General features: G+C 46.0%; 1 protein-coding gene across 4 annotated transcripts in view; it reads left to right on the plus strand.

The window, feature by feature from the left end:
• The window catches only part of ASTN2 (astrotactin 2), a 1,128,670-nt gene extending 1,114,781 nt beyond the window's left edge, over positions 1–13,889 (plus strand). For all 4 annotated transcript variants that reach the window (XM_069573835.1, XM_069573834.1, XM_069573832.1 and 1 more), the window contains one exon: positions 13,059–13,889. In XM_069573835.1, coding sequence (XP_069429936.1) covers positions 13,059–13,296 — 238 coding nt within the window. In that variant the 3' untranslated portion in view covers positions 13,297–13,889. The remainder of the gene's footprint in view (positions 1–13,058) is intronic.
• The last annotated feature ends 5,907 nt before the right edge of the window (positions 13,890–19,796 follow it).

The raw sequence follows: 19,796 nt of genomic DNA on the forward strand, positions 1-19,796 counted from the left end.
TTTCCACTCTGTCACACCCTCAGGTTTTAATTTTCCGTGTTGTAGCTACTAGTTTTAGTATCTTATATTGCTTATCTATTTCATGGTGGTGGTGGTTTAGTCACTTAGTCATGTCTGACTCTCGTGACCCTGTGGACTGTAGCCTGCCAGGTTCCTCTATCCATGGGATTTCCCAGGCAAGAATACTGGGGTGGGTTGCCATTTCCTTCTGCAGGGGGTCTTCCCAACCTGGGGATAGAACCCATGTCTTCTGTGTCTCCTACACTGGCAGATAGATTCTTTACCTACTGAGCCACCAAGGAAGTCCACTTGTGTGTTTACTCATGTGACTTAGCAGCAGCAGCAGCATGTGTTATCTCTAGGATATTATCCCCACCACAATGTCAATTTATAGCTTATACTTTATGTCCTATCCATTCAGGTGCTAAACCATGACTTATTGAATGATAATGGGATGAGTGGATGTGTAAGCCGGATGACTACAGAGCTGTTCTGGTAGGAGCTAGAGGCAGTGACTTGGAGCCCCCTTGCTGGGTCTCCTCTTCAGCTTCCCCACTCCAGTCCCAAGGATCCATGAGGTCTACCTGAGCTATCAAGGATCACAATTGGAAACAACTGAACTCTACAAAATCTAAATTTTTCTAGCTTTGAAATAACATTATCAAGAAATGCATTGCGCTTGCCAACATTAAGAGACTTAAAGAGACCCTCACTTATTAATTTATAGAGTCATTGATTCATTTAATGTACTTGCTATGTGCCAGACCTTGGGCTGTGGGCTGGAGATAGAACAGGGAAGAAGACAGCTCCTATCTTTGACAGGCTCAGCATCTAGTGAGAAAAAGACTGGTCAGCAAGGAGACACAGTGAAATATGTCACAAGAAGCATGCGATAAAGAGGGCGGGCAGCGCATTTTAGAGCAATGTCTGTCAAACTTCCGTGTGCAGGAGAATCACTTGGAGGTCTAGTTAAAATTTAGATCAACTCAGCATCCTGGAATGGGCCTGAGTGTCTGCATTTCTAACAAGTTATTAGATGATACTAGTGTTACTGGTTTAAAAACCGTGCTTTGAGTGACAAGGATCTAGATGCAGCTGTTGATGCAGCTAATCCAGACCTGGAGCTCAAGGACGAATTCCTAGAGAGGAAAGTGAGTGTCTGCTCACACGTCCAGAATAAGCAGGAATCCTAAAGGTGGGAGGGGAGGCGTACTCTCGTTAGAAGGCGCAACTAGTGCAAGGGTGCATGCATGCATGTGTGTGCGTGTGTGTGCGTGTGTGCGTGTGCGTGTGTGTGTGCGTGTGTGCGTGTGCGTGCATGTGTGTGTGCGTGTGTGTGCGTGTGTGTGCGTGTGTGTGTGTGTGTGTGTACTCAGTTTTATCTGACTCTTTGTGACCCTATGGACTGTATTCCACCAGACTCCTCTGTCCAGGGAATTCTCTAGGCAATAATACTGGAGAGGGTTGCCTTCTCCTCCTCCAGGGGACCTTCCTGACCCAGGGATCGAACCCTCATCTCCTGCATCTCCTCATCTCCTGCATCTCTTGCACTGCAGGCAGATTCTTTGCCACGGAGGCATCAGGGAAGCCCCAAGGGCGAGAGAGGGCAGGGTAAGAGAATATACTTCAGTCAGGAAGGACAAATCTCAGGGGAATGGAGAGTTCGGGGTGAGGAGGAGAAGGGAAGACCGAAGACGGCAGCTGAAGTCATATCATAATGGCTCTTTATGAGGCCTATTCATGAGTCATTTTTCTTCCAAAAGCTGGGTCAGTGTTTTAAAGAGAGGACCCATGTGGGTAGATGTACCATGCCTCTCAAAGGTTAGCAAGTCTGCAGAACATCCAAGTGTAAAGGAGAAAGAGCAAGACCCTGCCTTGGGTTTCTGTTCTAGCTTCATCACCAGCTTGCTGTGTAACCCTGGACAAGTTGCCTCTCCCCTCTGGGCCTCATTTGCAACATAAAAGGGCTGGACTCCAAGGTCCCTTCCAGCTGCAAAGACAGGGAACCAGACAGCCCTGAAGGTCATAGAAACCAGAGAAGAGACACACCAGAAGTGTCCTTTCACCTCTAGCCCAGCGTGGCATGTTCTTCAGGAACCTAGGATGGCTAGGACAGTAACAGTTTTTCCCAGGAGCACTCTCGTATCATGAGATGAGCTCTGTTAGGATTTCATTGGCCTCTAACCACCAAGCCCCCAAATGTTCTCTGCTTCTCCATGGATCTTTGGTTGGGTACCCCCATAAAGTTTAGTGACAAGAGGGTGACTCTTACTGCTACCTAAAACCATCAGGCCAGTGTCTGGAGCTTGGTTCCCATGGCAACCACAGGTTCCTGCAAACAACTGCTCAGAGAAGACCGGCTGACACCCAGCTGTCCCAGCCATAGGGTTCCTATTAGGAGGCCTGAAAAACGCCACTTATAGGTGGTCAGGGGTCAGATTTGCTCCAATCAAACACCCTTGACCACTCCTGAGCTGCTCAATCCTCTCAGGGATGTCTGATGGAGAGAGAGAAGAGAGTCAGCATTTGAAGAGATTTTGTTTCAGTGAAATTGATCTGTCTAGAGTACATGTATGTCTAGATATTTCTGTTTTTCTGTACATCATATAATGCTTTATTTACATTTTACAAATCACTTTTACATTCATTAATTTGAAAATATTTGCTGCATTTTTCAAAATCTCTTTCTTTTCTTATATTAGGACTCAGTTATATAAGTATATATGTTCCTTTAACTAGAGGATAATTGCTTTACAATGTTGTATTGATTTCTGCCACGCAGAAATTTCTGCCGTGTGACTCAATCATAAGTATACATATGTCCCCACCTTCTTGGACCCCTCCTACCCCACCCTTCTGGGCTGTCACAGAGCCCTAGGTTGAGTTCCCTGTGTTATACAGCCACTTCTCACTGGTTATTTTGCATATGGTAATGCATGGTCTTTACTGCTGCTCTGAATTTGCCCCACCCTCTCCTTCCTCTGCTGTGTCCCCAAGTCTCTTCTCTCTGTCTGTGTCTCTATTCCTGCCCTGCAAATACTTTCATCAGCACCATTCTTCCAGATTCCATCTTTATGTATTAATATCTGGTATTTGTTTTTCTCTTTCTGATGGACTTCACTCTGCATAATAGGCTCTGGGTTTGTCTACCTCACTAGAACTGACTCAAGTTCATTCCTTTTTGTGGCTGAGTAATATTCCATCGTATCTATGTACCCAGCTTCTTTATCCACTCCTCTGTCAATGGACATCTAAATTGCCTTCCATGGCCTGGCTGGGGTAAATAGTGCTGCAGTGAACAATGGGGTACCCATGTGTTTTTTTGAATTATGGTTTCCTCAGGATATATGCCCAATAGTGGGACTGCTGGGTCAAATCCCTTATGATTATACAGTGGAAGTGAGAAATAGATTTATGGGTCTAGATCTGATAGATAAAGTGCCTGATGAACTATGGAATGAGGTTCGTGACATTGTACAGGAGACAGGGATTAAGACCATCCCCATGGAAAAGAAATGCAAAAAAGCAAAATGGCTGTCTGGGGAGGCCTTACAAATAGCTGTGAAAAGAAGAGAGGCGAAAAGCAAAGGAGAAGAGCAAAGATATAAGCATCTGAATGCAGAGTTCCAAAGAATAGCAAGAAGAGATAAAAAAAAACCTTCAGCTATCAATGCAAAGAAATAGAGAAAAACAACAGAATGGGAAAGACTAGAGATCTCTTCAAGAAAATTAGAGATACCAAGTGAACATTTCATGCAAAGATGGGCTCGATAAAGGACAGAAATGGTCTGGACCTAACAGAAGCAGAAGATATTAAGAAGAGGTGGCAAGAATACACGGAAGAACTGTACAAAAAAGATCTTCATGACCCAGATAATCATGATGATGTGATCACTAATCTAGAGCCAGACATCTTGGAATGTGAAGTCAAGTGGGCCTTAGAAAGCATCACTACAAACAAAGCTAGTGGAGGTGATGGAATTCCAGTTGAGCTGTTTCAAATCCTGAAAGATGATGCTGTGAAAGTGCTACACTCAATATGCCAGCAAGTTTGGAAAACTCAGCAGTGGCCACAGGACTGGAAAAGGTCAGTTTCCATTCCAATCCCAAAGAAAGGCAATGCCAAAGAATGCTCAAACTACTGCACAATTGGACTCATCTCACATGCTAGTAAAGTAATGCTCAAAATTCTCCAAGCCAGGCTTCAGCAATACGTGAACCGTGAAATTCCAGATGTTCAAGCTGGTTTTAGAAAAGGCAGAGGAACCAGAGATCAAATTGCCAACATCCGCTGGATCATGGAAAAAACAAGAGAGTTCCAGAAAAACATGTATTTCTGCTTTATTGACTACGCCAAAGCCTTTGACTGTGTGGATCACAATAAACTGTGGAAAATTCTGAAAGAGATGGGAATACCAGACTACCTAACCTGCCTCTTGAGAAATCTGTATGCAGGTCAAGAAGCAACAGTTAGAACTGGACATGGAACAACAGACTGGTTCCAAATAGGAAAAGGAGTGCTTCAAGGCTGTACATTGTCACCCTGCTTATTTTACTTCTATGCAGAGTACATCATGAGAAACGCTGGACTCGAAGAAACACAAGCTGGAATCAAGATTGCCGGGAGAAATCTCAATCACCTCAGATATGCAGATGACACCACCCTTATGGCAGAAAGTGAAGAGGAGCTAAAAAGCCTCTTGATGAAAGTGAAAGAGGAGAGTGAAAAAGTTGGCTTAAAGCTCAACATTCAGAAAATGAAGATCATGGCATCTGGTCCCATCACTTCATGGGAAATAGATGGGGAAACAGTAGAAACAGTGTCAGACTTTATTTTTTGGGGCTCCAAAATCACTGAAGATGGTGACTACAGCCATGAAATTGAAAGACGCTTACTCCTTGGAAGAAAAGTTATGACCAACCTAGATAGTATATTCAAAAGCAGAGACATTACTTTGCCGACAAAGGTCTGTCTAGTCAAGGCTATGGTTTTTCCAGTGGTCATGTATGGATGTGAGAGTCGGACTGTGAAGAAGGCTGAGCGCTGAAGAATTGATGCTTTTGAACTGTGGTGTTGGAGAAGACTCTTGAGAGTCCCTTGGACTGCAAGGAGATCCAACCAGTCCATTCTGAAGGAGATCAACCCTGGGATTTCTTTGGAAGGAATGATGCTAAAGCTGAAGCTCCAGTACTTTGGCCACCTCATGTGAAGAGTTGACTCATTGGAAAAGACTCTGATGCTGGGAGGGATTGGGGGCAGGAGGAGAAGGGGACGACTGAGGATGAGATGGCTGGATGGCATCACTGACTCGATGGATGTGAGTCTGAGTGAACTCCTGGAGATGGTGATGGACAGGGAGGCCTGGCGTGCTGCGATTCATGGGGTCGCAAAGAGTCAGACAAGACTGAGTAACTGAACTGAACTGAACTGACGGTAGTTTTATTCCTAGTTTTTAAAGAAATCTCCATACTGCTCTCCAGAGTGGCTATATCAGTTTACATTCCCCTCAACTATGCCAAAGGGTTCCCTTTTCTCCACATCTTCTTCAGCACTTATTGTTTGTCGATTTTTTGATGATGGCCATTCTGACTGTAGGTTTGATTTGCATTTTTCTAATCTTGAATGGTGTTGAGCTTGTCTCATGAGTTTATTGGCCATCTGTATTTCTTCTTCAAAGAATTGTCTGCTTAGGTCTTCTACCCATTTTTCGATTGGGTTGTTTGTTTTTCTGACATTGAGCTGCATGAGCTGCTTGTGTGTTTCGGAGATTAATCTGTTGTCACTTGCTTCATTTGCTATTGTTTTCTTCCATTCTGAGGGTTGTCTTTTCATCTCATTTATGGCAGAAACACTGTATTTCTGTTATCAGCCCCTGTTGTTTCCATGGCGGACACTGCTAATAGATAACAGAAATCATTCCAGGCTTGATTCATTCTAGGCTGTTTCTAAACATAACCAGACAAGAAGCGTTTCCCATCTGAAAAGGATTAGAACATGTTATGAATTGTCGTTGCTTTGTTCTTTGTGAAAATATTCAAGCCTGGGATGTCAGTATACATTCTTTAGTCCAAGATTATGTTAGCTCTTTCCTTAGATATCTTGGATTCACTCTCCTGGAATTTCTAGGATGTTGGAAACAAGAGCAAACTTAGGCTCCTAGAACCATACTCCTATCAATTCAGACGCATTTTCTTTTTTCTTTCCTGCATGTTTTGACATTTCAGAAATCAAGATGGATTGTGCACAATCGATGTGCCCGTTACGTTGCATTCTTTCTTCATTTCTTGAAAGGCTGTTATTAAATCAATAGCATGTCTTAAAATTGACAGTGTCTTAGAATAGATAAATATGAGCAAGACACACCATGAGTTTGAACAAATGTCGCACAGAACATCCTCCGACTAATATTATAGCAATGTACATAATTATCTTGTTGTTGTTCAGTTGCTAAATTGTGTCAGATTCCTTGTGACCCCATGGACTGCTGTACACCAGTCTTTCTGGACCTTCACCATCTCCCAGAGTTTGCTCAAACTCATGTCCATTTAGTCAGTAATGCCATCCAACCATCTCATCCTCTGTCACCCCGTATCCTGCCCTCAATCTTTCCCAGCATCAAGGTCTTTTCTAATGAGTTGGCTCTTCGCATCAGGTGGCCAAAGTATTGGAGCTTCAGCTTCAGCATCAGTCCTTCCAGTGAATATTCAGGGTTGATTTTCTTTAGGATTGATTGGTTTGATCTCCTTTCGGTGCAAGAGACTCGCAAGCGTCTTCTCCAGCACCACCGTTCGAAGGCATCAATTCTTCAGCGCTCAGCCTTCTTTATGGTCCAACTCTCACATCCATATGGAAAAACCATAGCTTTGACTATATGGACCTTTGTTGGCAAAGTGATGTCTCTGCTTTTTAATTTGCTTTGTCATAGCTTTTCTTCCAAAGAGCAAGTGTCTTTGAACTTCATTGCTACGGTCACCGTGTGCAGTGATTTTGGAGCCCAAGAAAATAAAACCTGCCGCTGTTTCCATTGTTTCCTCATCTATTTCCCATGAAGTAATGGGAACAGAGGCCATGATCTTACTTTTCTGAATGCTGGATTTTAAGCCAGCTTTTTTTACTCTCTTCTTTCACCTTCATCAAGAGGCTCTTTAGTTCCTCTTCTCTTTCTTCCATGAGGGTGGTATCATCTGCATATCTGAGGTTGTTGAAATTTCCATCTGTTCCAAACTGAAATACTTTTGGGTTTGTTGAGATTTAGTCATTCTTACCATCAGTTTAGAAAGGAGTTCTTGGAAGGCCTCATGGTTTCTTATGAGAGAACAAGGAGGACACAAAGCCAAATGTAAATATTTTTGCTAGTCACCTTACAAATCGTATTTCAAACCTGGTGTTGAGGAAATATATTTACACGGCAGTACCCGAGCTTCTGATTTTCTGTTTAATGGGGGTGGTCTGAGGCTACACTGGATGTGGATATTTGGAAAGTAAGCCCAGTGAACCACTGGGAAGCCAGAAAACCATGGCTTCATGACACACATTCATCATACCAGCTTAAAAATGTGTGCATGTTTCAAAACGGAAGTGCCTTCTATTGTATTTTGTCCTAAAAGTAATTCTTGTTCATTCTGTAATGTGTAAATGGGACAGGTGTATATATATATATATAAAATTGCAAACTAAAATGTTGTTCCCTGGACTCCTAGTCTCTACCCAGAGATAAAATTGGTAACAGTGTGCACATATTTCTCCAGAGATCGATATGGACTTGACATGGATATGCTCATGAGTAAGGAAACTGGTTCAGACTTAAGGATATGTTGACATCTATAGACCACATGGTTCCGCTTCTGTCCACTTGGCTGTGTTGATCAAGTACATTTGTTTTGCTCTGTTTTCTGCCTATTTACACTTAATAGCACAAGTCGTTTCCTACGGATGCATATGCACATATGTCGGCTGTTTAAAGGTTCCTTCAATTATATGAATTTATCACACGTTAATTTACCCCTCTGTTAAATAAAGACCAACTAGATTTCTTACTTTTTTTTAAATTATAAACAAATATGTATAAACATTTTAGCCAGTTGCCCAATTACTTCCTTAGGCCGATGGGATGCTCCTGTGTCACCGAAGGTAATGTTACCTAGGTTTCTGGCACCTGGTGGGTCCTCGGTCGCCTGTCATCATCGTCATCCCTGATCCTCAGGGCTCTCCCCTCTTATTTTCATTTACTAGAACATCGTAACTGTTTTCCTAAATGCCCGCCCCCCTTCAGGGACACACTTGAGTCCTACTTGCAGCACTTCCACAGGAGACTTGCTTTTGAGACAGCCTTTGGCATCACGATCTGGCTCCAGTGTGCATGTATCACTCTTAGCAGAAGCGAGTGGGGTTCTCCAGATGTGGCCTGATGGGGCAGCTCAAATGGAAGATCTTATTTCCCTGAATCTGCCTTCTCTGCTTCCAGAGGTGGGGTTCCACCTTGTTGCAGCCGCGCCACGCCATGGACTCTCATCAAGCCTGAGGTCAGCTAACACAGAGACTTAAGCTTAGCTCAAGGAGACAGAGATTAGGGAGAGAGGCCAACGGAAATGTTCCCTTGCTGTCTCTCCTCTTTTGTTCCATCCCATGGCTCCCTTAGAATTAGATTTCTGTCCAATAACTGTGTCAACAGCGAAGTGGGTAATGGTGCTGGGAAGAGTAGTCACTTAAGGTCCTATAGTTCCCGGAGAAGCGGCATCCGAGCCCAGCCGCTGACTCCGTCACAGGCCATCCCTGTCTCAGTCTCGCCTGCTGGTACAGTGATAGATTAATGGGCGCTGTCCCTCCTTCCCCTCCGGCTTCCCATCCTGCTGGGCCCGCGCCCTGTCTCCAAGGAGGAGGATTTCATTTCCGGTATTTGAGAAAAGTGGTCACTCTGACCTGTGCTTTCCCCCTCCAGGCAAAGCTTGGGGGCATGCCTGGCCTTTGATTTATGAATCTCCATTGCCTGCAATGTATTACCCAGCAATCTCACCTTCAGTCTCTCACCCCACGTCCCGCTTCAGCCTCTGAACACCCCCAAGCCTTCTCTTCGTGGCTCCACCTTCTGAATTCTCTCGCCTTTGTCTCATTGCACATCTCACTGAAGCATTGCGTTTGGCGGAGAAAGAGCAGGAGACAATTAAGCGAACTAAGACGCTTATGGCAGTAATTTCACCGCAGCTGAGCAGCAGTCCTACAAAATAAGCATCTCTATCCCCAGTTCACAAATGAGGAAACTGAGGCTCATAGAGAAGAAATGGCTTGCCCTAACATACTCTGGAGCCTATGTCCTTTCCACTGCAAAATATCTTGGCTAACATTACTGAGAACTAAGCAAATCACCCAGCTCCTCTCATCTTCCAGAAACACTGTTGTTGTTCTCATTTAACTAATGCAGTAACTGGGAGTTAGTAGCACTGAAGAGCTTGCTCATGATCCATGTAGCTAAGTGATAGAACTAGGATTTGAATCTGGGACTTCAAAACCAAATATGTCATCTCAGCTCTAGACATTCAGAGCCCCAATTCTAGTTTTGCTTTTGTTACTAACTTCGCCCTAAAGGGCGAATTGTTCTCTCATTTCAATCTTTAGTTTCCACCTATACAAAGGCTTGTCCAATTGATTTCCAAGATTATCTCTACGGAAATATCTGGGCTCTTGGAGACAAAGCATTTGGACATCTTAAAGGACTTGTCTCCCCAATCTCATTTTGTATTTGTGACTTATGTGGCTGTCTAGATCAGACAATAGGGGCTTCACAGGTGACTCAGTGGTAAACAATCGACCTGACAATGCAGGAGACACAGGAGATGTGGGTTCAATCCCTGGATCAGGAAGGTCCCCTGGAGGAGGCAATGGTAACCCAATCCAGTATTCTTGCCTAGAGAATCCCATTGACAGAGGAGCCTGGCAGGCTACAAACAGTCCATGGGTTTCCAAGAGTCAGACTGAGTAAACTTTCACTACTATCTACTTTGTGGTAGACCTAGTCATTATTCCCATTTGTAGGTAAGGAAACTGAGGCACGGTTTGTGAAACAGTGTCCTCAGTATCACAGAGCTAGTAAGTGTCTGGGGCAGGATTCGAACCTCAGCAGTCAGGCTCTCGAGACTGTGTGGTGCACCATCTCTCTATACAACCCATGCCCCAGCTTCTAAGCTCCAGTGGCCTGGCTCGGCCACTTCTCCAGTTTCCCACTGTGAGCCCACTTGCACAGCATCTTCCACCTCTAAACTCCTTCTGTCTGTGACTTTCCCTGCGCTTCCTCTTATGCCTTTTCCCTCATCTTTGTCCAAACCCTACTCATCATGGAGACTCAGCACAAGTTCCCCTCTTTCCAGGAAGTCCTCTCAGATTTCCCAGTCCCCACTCGGTACTGTCCTCTGTCCCCTACAGCTCCCACATCTCCTTTTATTGTTGCTCTTGCCACCTGCCTTGCAGTTTTCCACTTGTGTATCTTTCCTACTGAATTGGGAACTCTGCCATGCGACAAATGCTCAGCAAAGGTACAAGCAATGACTGTCTCCTTCAACGTCACCCCTACCCCGTTCGTCAAAGGAAGAAGCAAGTTTGAAGATGTTAAGTCAAGTTCCCCAGGACACAGAGCTGCTAAGGAGCAGAGCAAGAGCTGAAATGAGGAGGCCTGGGAGTAAGCCCCTCTGGTTCCCCCCCGCCACCCCGGGGAGGCGCCTGCCAGAGGCCAGAGAGCCCTGTGGGGCGAGTGCGATTATGAAGCTATGAATTCTTGGCACCTCAGGAAATATTCCACCCGAGTGGTGAGCTATACAAAGAGGACTTTTTGAAAGGCACCTCGTAAATCATGCCCGCAAGACCTACACACATAAGCCCGGCCCTTTTCCAGCCGCCACGCAGGTGCCTGACACAGTCTCCCATTTGTGGGGTCTGCTGTCGTAAAATGCCTCCCCGCTGGGGTTCTCCAAGGGGCATGCAGAGGACAGCAGGAGAGGGCCTCGCCTCTGGCCCCTCAGGATCTCCAGGCATCTTGAGGATGCGGAGATGTAGCAGAAAGTGGATCCCACCTGGAGACAGACACCCGAACAGCAAAGCTGACTTCTGGTGTGACCCTCTCGAAGCCTCCGTTTCCACACCTTTCATGCGACCATGTTGTTGGTTCTCAAATGGGGTGATTTTTTTTTTAAATTTTGACTTATTTTTGCTGTGCTAGGTCATCATTGCACACGGGCTTTCCCTAGTTGTGAGTGGGAGCCACCCTCTAGTTGCGGGGCTGGGGCTTCTTGCTGCGATGGCTTGTCTCGTTGTGGAGTTCGGGCTGTAGGGCATGCGGGCTTCAATGTTACGGTGCACAGGCTTAGTTGCCCCATGGCATGTGGGATCTTCCAGGACCAGGGACCAAAACCATGTCCCCCTCATGGCAAGGTGGATTCCTACCCACGGGAGCACCAGGGAAGCCCTCAAGTGAAGTGACTTTGCTCGGCAGAGGATATTTGGCAATGTCTAGACACAGCTTTCTTGTTATGCCTTGGACTGCGGGAGCAGGTATCTTGCAGGTGGAGGTGTAGGGATGCTGCATGACTGCCCCTCCAGCAAAGAATGACCCAGCCCACATGTCGACAGAGCCCTGTTGAGAAACCTTGGGCTAGGTGAACTCAGAGACACTTGCCTCAATTTTCTCTGCAGCCATCAGATCTCCTTGAGGAGCCTCTCTCTGGTGCTGCATAAAAAGCTCTAGATAAATTCCTAATGATGATCACCATAGTCCAAGGCAATTCTTGCTAGGACTAGTGTCCAATATGACCTTGATCCTGAGCCATCATCATAACAGTTCTCTGGAATAAAAGCTACCCTTTCCTGAAAGCATGCTTGAGGCCAGCCTTTGGGCATCTCTCTTAGTTACTCTCACAACCAGTTTCTGAAGGTAAGGTTACCATCACTGTTTTAGAGACAAGGAGAGTGAGAGAGATGTCTGATTTGGGGATACAGATATAAAGGCTTTCATGAAGTAGAAAGCCCAGAAGGCAGGCTTCTTTTCTGACTGAGAGAAAAGAGTATGAGGGAGAGCAGTAAGACAGCAGACAGAGAGGGACATGGGACTGTTCAGACCTAGTGGGGACCACTTCAGTGGCCACCTTTATGTTTGAGCTTGGTTAAGTGGTGTCATCTCTCTGAAACTTGGGTTCCATACCCATTAAATCTAAGGGGAAAGTATTTCCAGGCTTGTCGTGAAGGTTAAATACAGATTTTAAAGTGCATATGCATTGCTTACCCAGCATCTAGCATGTGGTGCTAATTTATTTTAGCTATTGTTCTTTTCGTCATTTATCATCATTATAATAATTATTACTTGGCCAAAGTTCTAAGGCTTATAAGCTTTATATTGTAGAAATGAATATGTTAGGTCAAAACTTACACCTCTCTCTATTTTATTCTTATTATTTTTTATTGTAGTTGCTTTACAATGTTGTATTTTTGCTGTGCAGCAAAATGATATAAGCATATCAACCACACGTATAAGCATATATCCCCTATGTCTTGGATTTCCTTCCCATTTAGCTCACTGCAGAGCACTGAGTCGTATCCCCTATGCTATACAGTAGGTTCTCATAAGTTATCTATTTTATTCATGAAAGTGAAAGTAAAAGTCGCTCAGTCGTGTCCGACTCTTCGCGACCCCATGGACTATACAGTACATGGAATTCTCCAGGCCAGAGTACTGGAGTGGGAAGCTATTCCCTTCTCCGAGGGGTCTTCCCAACCCAGAGATGGAACCCAGGTCTCCCGCATTGCAGGCGGATTCTTTACCAGCTGAGCCCCCAGGGAAGCCCATAGTATATATATATCAATCCCTATCTCTCAATCCATCCTACCCCCCCCCCTCTCTTGGTATCCATACAATTGTCCTCTCTGTCACTTTTTGCACATGGCACAATTGAGGACAAAGAAAACTGTTGGGACGAGAAGCCCTCATCCGTCCATTGACCTTTACTGAACACCTCGAAGTCCTGACCCTTTGACCTGGGCTTCTCCAGCTTCATCACCGTCCCCTCCTGTCTTCCAGGAAGGCCCACCTGATCCTCCGGCGGCTGGAGAGGGTGAGCAGCCACTGTTCCAGCCTCCTGCGAAGCGCCTACATCCAGAGCCGTGTGGACACCGTGCCCTACCTCTTCTGCCGCAGCGAGGAGGTCCGGCCTGCGGGTATGGTGTGGTACAGCATCCTCAAGGACACCAAAGTCACGTGCGAGGAGAAGATGGTGTCCATGGCCCGGAACACGTACGGGGAGTCTAAGGGCCGGTGAGGGCAGGCACCGCCCTCCGTGAGCACAGGGACTCTCCGGGGGAGGGCGAGTGGTGCTCTCGTGGATCCGGGGCCTGGCAGGGGGTGGAGGACCCTGAGGATGGGCTTGACGGAGGAGGCTTGCCAACAAGGCCAAAGTAGACTCTCTTGTGGATACCCAACGGAGAACTTTGTCACCACTGGATTTCTTCATTTGCCCCCAGCTTTTATTTTTTCTAAGGTATTATTTGACTCTATCAAAGTCTCTCCTTTTTAAACTTTTTATTACGGATGGCGCTCAATCCTGAGGCAGGAGCTTTCAGTTGGAGACCCAGCGGCCTTTCCTCTTCTTCCTTCCTCCTGCTATCCACCCCCCGGCTTCCTTTCTGCCGTGGACCCCAGGAGGAGCCCTGTGGAGAGCTAGTTGGACCCCCTTCAGCATCAGAAAGGAGGTCCCCAGGATCACTGGCAGTGAGGAAGCTTGGGTCTTTAGGACGTTCATTTTCCAGACATGTTTGGGTTGGCAGGACCCCTGCCTCTTCCTGCTCCCCGTGGGTCTGCCCAGAGTCCCTGCAGGACTTCCCATGCATTAAAAGTTCCTATTGTCTCTCTCTATCTCTGCTTGGGTCGTGTTTCTTACTGATGGGGGACCTCTGTTTATTCACTCAACAGGTATTTATTGATTCTCTGCTATATACCAGGCACTGGGCAATCAGCTAAAGAACAGATTCTCCCTGTCATCAGGGAGCATACAGTCCGTCGGAAATTATAGAGAAGCAGCCGGTTACTTTGGGCTGTGGTAGGGGAGGAATGGAGGCTCTTTGAACTACTTGCTGGGTCATGAGACAAATTAAAGGGGTTCCAAAACGCTTTCTTGAAAAAGTGATGCCAATACCCAAAAGATGGGGGAGGGGGAGGGGATTAGCTCCAGGCAGGTGGGGCACCGTGAACAAAAGCCCAGAGATAAGAGGAAAGGTAAGTCAGTCAATGGACATGAGTTTGAGCAAACTCTGGGAGACGGTGAAGGACAGGGAAGCCTGGCGCACTGCAGTCCAGAGAGCAAGACTCGATTGAGCAACTAGAAAACAGCAAAGTCATTCAAAGGCTGAAAGCACCTTCGATGGGAATAGAGGTCAAAACAGGAAGAAGCGAGAGGTAAGGCTGGGAGCTGGGCAGAGCATTGGAAGCCGTGCAGAGAAAGTCTGACTATGTTTCAAGTAACTGAGAACCACTGCAGAACATTAGCGGAGGAGTCAACACGCTCTTTAAGAAAACCCATTCCAGCGCCAGCATGGAGGTCGGACCGGAAAAGGCGTTGCAGAGAGTGACTACTGTCATTTTGCAGAAGTGACGGCAGATTGGATCCGGAGGTAATGAGGGAAACCTTCCACCACTAAGTCTCCTTTGAAGTGGCAGTTGTCTACTTCCATTGTGTTACATACCAGGGAGGGTAATGAGTACAAAGAGGCTTTATAAGTCCTTAAGCTCCTGGCAGTAGCTCAGAGATGCTGGCTTACTGGAGGAAATGGGATGCAGGTCAGTCGTTTCATAGTGCAGACATGATACCTGTTAAAGAGTGAGGAATACACTGGAAATTCAGACGGGAAAATACTGGATTAGTAAAATAAAAGCAGTTGAAAATAAGCTTCCTTCTTAATTTTAATGAGTGCTGATGACATCCATAATCTCCCCCACCCCCCAGAAAAAACCTACCTGCTGAGTTGTTTTTCCCTCTATGATCCTAATAATCCACATGGGGAAACAAAGCAGGAGATTCTTCCAAACGACTTGGGTGCCTAAAGATCTCCTCAACCTCCAACAATCTAAGCTCAAAGGTGCTCTTTTAAGAAGTTTTACTATTATTGGAATTACATTTCTGCAAGCATATAGATGGAATTTAGGGCTTCCCAGGTGGTGCTACTGGTAAAGAACTTTCCTGTCGAAGCAGGAGACATAGAAATACAGGTTCATTTCCTGGGTTGGGAAGATCCCCTGGAGGAGGGCATGGCAACCCACTCCAGTTTTCTTGCTTGGAGACTCCTCATGGATGGAGGAGCCTGGCGGGCTACAGTCCATGGGGTCCCAAAGAGTCAGACACGACTGAAGTGACATAGGGTGCATAGGTGGAATTTAGATGGATACATTCCCACTACGTGTCGATGACTCTTCTCCTTCCAAGGATAGCATAGTCAGAGAAGAATAAACATCTTAAAAGGAAGATGAAAAAATGATTCACTGAGTACTTACCTGTCTTAGTTATGGTATAACAGAATACCACAGACTAGGTGACTTATAAAGAATACAAATTTGTTTTTCACAGTTCTGGAAGCTGGAAAATCCAAGGTCAAGGCATCAGCAGATTTGGTGTCTGGTGAGAGCTGGTGAGTTCACAGGCAGCCGTCTTCTTGGGGTGTCCTCACGTGGTGGAAGGGGGGAGAGGGATGTCTCTGGGGTCTCTCAAAAGAGCACAAATCCCATTTGTGAGAGCACCACCCTCATGACCTAATCATCTCTTAAAGGTCCCACCTTTAAACACTAGCATAGTGGAGATTAGTTTCCAGCATATGCATTTGGGGAGAACACAGACATTCATTGTATACCATTTCCAGGCTCTATTCAAAATTGCTATCATGCGTACACTTTCTTGAACCCTAGGTCCCAGGCCTTACCCCACTGCTGTAGTTGCTATTGTCTTGACACAATCTGAGGAAAGGTTTAGCTCAACAGTTGCATAAAGTTAAGCTCCCCAGTGTTCTGGGGCTGTTATCTGAGCCCAGTTGTTTGAATCTGAATCTGCCATCATTCACCAGCTATTGCCCTTGGATGAATAATTTTATGTCAGTGTCCCCATCAGCAAAATGGGGTAAATGTCAGTCTGTTCTCATGGGGTTATTATGAGGTTTGAGTATGATAGCAGTTGTAATGCACTCAGCACAATATATGGTAGAGTCTTTTTCCCTTCCCAGGTGGCCCAGTGGTAAAGAATCTGCCTGCCAGTACCGGAGATGCAAGGTTCGATCCCCAGGTCAGGAAGATCCCCTGGAGGAGAAAATGGCAAGCTGCTCCAGTATTCTTGCTTAGGAAATCCCATGGACAGAAGAGCCTGGCGGGCTACAGTCCATGGGGTCGTGAAGAGTCAGACATGACTGAGCAGTGACTGCACACACACAACCCAGTAGCAAGAGCCCCAAGAAGCCTGTACTTCTTGTGGAGGCTCACGCAGATGGCTGTGGCTGCTGGGTAGCTGCCCAGTTTGCCAATGGCGGCTGGCCCCTGAGGACATCCACCACCAGGCTGTCCCGGGATCATTCTCCTGTCCATGCCCCTCCCTGCTTTCAGCCTCCTTTTCCCGGCTCTCTGGAGCCTCTTGCCATTCCCAGTCACCACAAGGCCCTCAGAAGTGAGACTGAGAAGCCTAGTGAGACAAGTGTGTGTTGAGGGGTGGGGTGGCTTGCCATTGCAGGCAAGTAGATTAAACCAATATTTGTTAAGATGTTCTCCGGAGAAAAGAAAAATTTTTGAGGTGCCAATGAAGCTTCTGGATCCAGTGCCCTGGCTCTGCACAGCCAGATGGATTCATGTGCTGCCACAGAAAATGCCAGGGAAGCTCAGGCCCCACTGTACTGGCACTGATGACTTTCCATGTGGTTTCCACCACTGAATAGAGAAGTTGTGAGCACACAGAGGTGTGTGGTAGGGGCGCACAAGAAAACGCCTATACGTGACTCCCATCCTCTGTACAATCTTTAGGTGCCTTCTCTAGGCAGGCTTCATGGACATATGCTGGTATCTACCATTCAGGGAGTTCTCTTCCTAGCAATGAGTCTACACACTTACCACATTTAACCAAGTACAGAACAGCCATGTGCAAGTATGGTTACCATTTCTTCAGCTAAAAGAAAATGTGGTTTAGGCAGGTTGGATAACCTGCTTCAAAGTCATGGTGTTGAGACACTGAGATCTAAAACTGGACAGACTAAGTATTTCCAGCTGGTGAGTTCTGTTTTACTACTTCCTAGAGAAAATGGGTATCGTGCCCCTTCCCCATCTTATCTTATCCCTCTAATTTCCAACAAATGCTTGAGTACTAATTTCTGGGTTTGGGATACTAAGACAAACAGGACCCAGATCCTGCCCTTTTGAAACTCCCAGAACTTCACTAACTAACTGCAGAGTGATAAAATCAGACATTTTGGAATCAAGCCAATCTGAGTTTAAATATTGGCTGTGCAGTTGACAGTGACGAAGAACTAGACCCTGAGAGAAATGTATAAAGCTAACTCAACAGGTCTTGCTAATTCAGAGGCTTGGGTTAGCTGACATTAACTTCTCTAATCCTCACTTTCTTTATGGGATGAATGTACCATCTCAGAGTACTATTGGGAAGATTAAATTAGATGATATATATAAAGCCTTCAGAACAAGGTTCTCAATAAACAGTTATTACAATGGCTTATTTACATGAGAAAAGATAGGTGAGATTCACTTTGCATCAGGAAAGCCTTTACAGTCAAAGGATAATCAAGTTCAGTAAGTAGAGTAGTAGAAAAAGGACATCGTAGACAGAGAGACGGCATGTTTTTGACAGCGTGTGCTTTGTCTGAAGGATGGTGAGCAAGCGGCGTGGGCTGAGAGGGCAGCATGTGTCTGGAGAGGTTGGCAGTGCAGACCACACTGGCCACTGGAAGACCTTAGATTGGGAGCAGGGGTGTGACATAGGCAGATAGGCATTTTGCGAAGATACCTCTGGTTGCAAAGTAGGAGAGTGGCGAGAAAGGAGAGAGCCAGTGGCACTAGATAGCACAGGGTGGGGTAGTTAGTGTTGTTTAGGAGGGAGATGAGGACACCTGAGCTAGGCCATTGCAGAAGTGAGGCTGGATCTGAGTGCGGGAGAGGTTGACGCAACGGGTCTTGTTATAACTCAGAGGCCCAGAGACTCAGATCTTGCCTTTCTCCTCTGGTGTCTGAGTATTTGACTGGGCAGAATGTGGGACATGAAGTGGATGGATAAATGCCCTTGGTCTCAATGGACAGTGCATGGATGAGGCAGGATTTGTATCATGCAAATATAGTCATTGGATTGAAAGGGAGCCCAGCGTATCATTTAGCTTTATGTGGAAGCCATGTGTGGAGCTGTGTGTCACTGTGCACAGATGTATTGTGAATTCCCAGTGCCCCATCGCAAAGGATTGTGTAAAGCTGGCTTAGAATCTTGTGGAAGAGTTCAGTACTGAGCTTATGAAAAGAGCACTGAATTCTTCAGCATCATCTTGTCCTCTTCTTTCTCCTTGCCATCATCGTCAATTTCCTCATCACCATATCATTTAACTGATTGATTCCTTACCATATTCCAGATTCTTTGCATATATATTTCATATACTTCTTACAGCAACTCTATGATATATAAATTATCACCCCATTTTATAGATGAAGGAATTAAACCCCAGAGGTTTTAAGAAACTTCCTGGTCTCAGGCAGCTGGAACCAAAGTTGAACTCCAGGTATCATTTGACCCCAGAATTTTAACCATTGTGTTCTGCTGCCTTCTGAGGTGGGGAGCTCTGGATTCTAGTCTTTCCTCTGCAGTAGAGTAACTAATCAGCTAACCTTGAGCAAACCCTTCACCCTCTGTGGGCCTTGGATTCTCCATATGCTCCTGCCATATTGGGGAAGATGTATGTGTCATAGGTATGAGGAAGTGTGTTGGATGATGACTTGTGTATAAAGAACATTTTTCACCTCTCTCTCCCTTCAATCTTCACACCTCCCCTTTGAGGTTGACAGTGGCAGAATGAATGACCCCATTTGGCCAGTCTAGAGAGGCAGGCTGCAGTCCATGGGATCGCAAGAGTTGGACATGACTTGGTGACTAAACCACCACCACCACCAGAGAGGGTTACGGTCTCAGCAAGGCCATAGGTCTTGGACCTACAGCCAGCTCTAGTGCCCCGGAGACAACTCCAGTCCCACTCACGGCCATACAAGCCATTGGTTACTAAGAGTCTAGTAGCCTTGGACAAGTGACCGTAGCTGGGTTTTCTCCGCTGCCTAACTGGGGAAAATAGTAACACCCCTCATAAGGTTATGTGCTGGTGGTTTAGTCACTAAGTTGTGTCCGACTCTTGCAACTCCATGGACAGTAGCCTGCCAGGCCCCTCTGTCCATGGGATTCTCCGGGCAGGAATACTGGAGTGGGTTGCCATTTCCTTCTCCAGGGGATCTTCCTAACCCAGGGATGGAACCTGGGTCTCTGCATTGCAGGCAGATTCTTTACTAACTGAGCAACAAGGGAAGCCCTCATAAGGTTCAATGAGCCCACGTAGGTCAGATCCATAGGACAGTCCTTGGCATGTGACAAGGACTATGTAAGTATTAGCTGTATTGTCATTTTTGTACTCAGCATCCTGCTGTGCTCTGGCTGAAGAATCCCCACCAATGCCCTCTCATACCTTCCCGCTTAGTCTTTGCATGTGCTGATCCCCCTTCTAGGAGTGCCCTTCCAGCCTGGGCCTAGCCAGCTGA

Source organism: Ovis canadensis, chromosome 2 (assembly GCF_042477335.2).
Source record: "Ovis canadensis isolate MfBH-ARS-UI-01 breed Bighorn chromosome 2, ARS-UI_OviCan_v2, whole genome shotgun sequence".
In the NCBI taxonomy this organism is placed as follows: domain Eukaryota; kingdom Metazoa; phylum Chordata; class Mammalia; order Artiodactyla; family Bovidae; genus Ovis; species Ovis canadensis.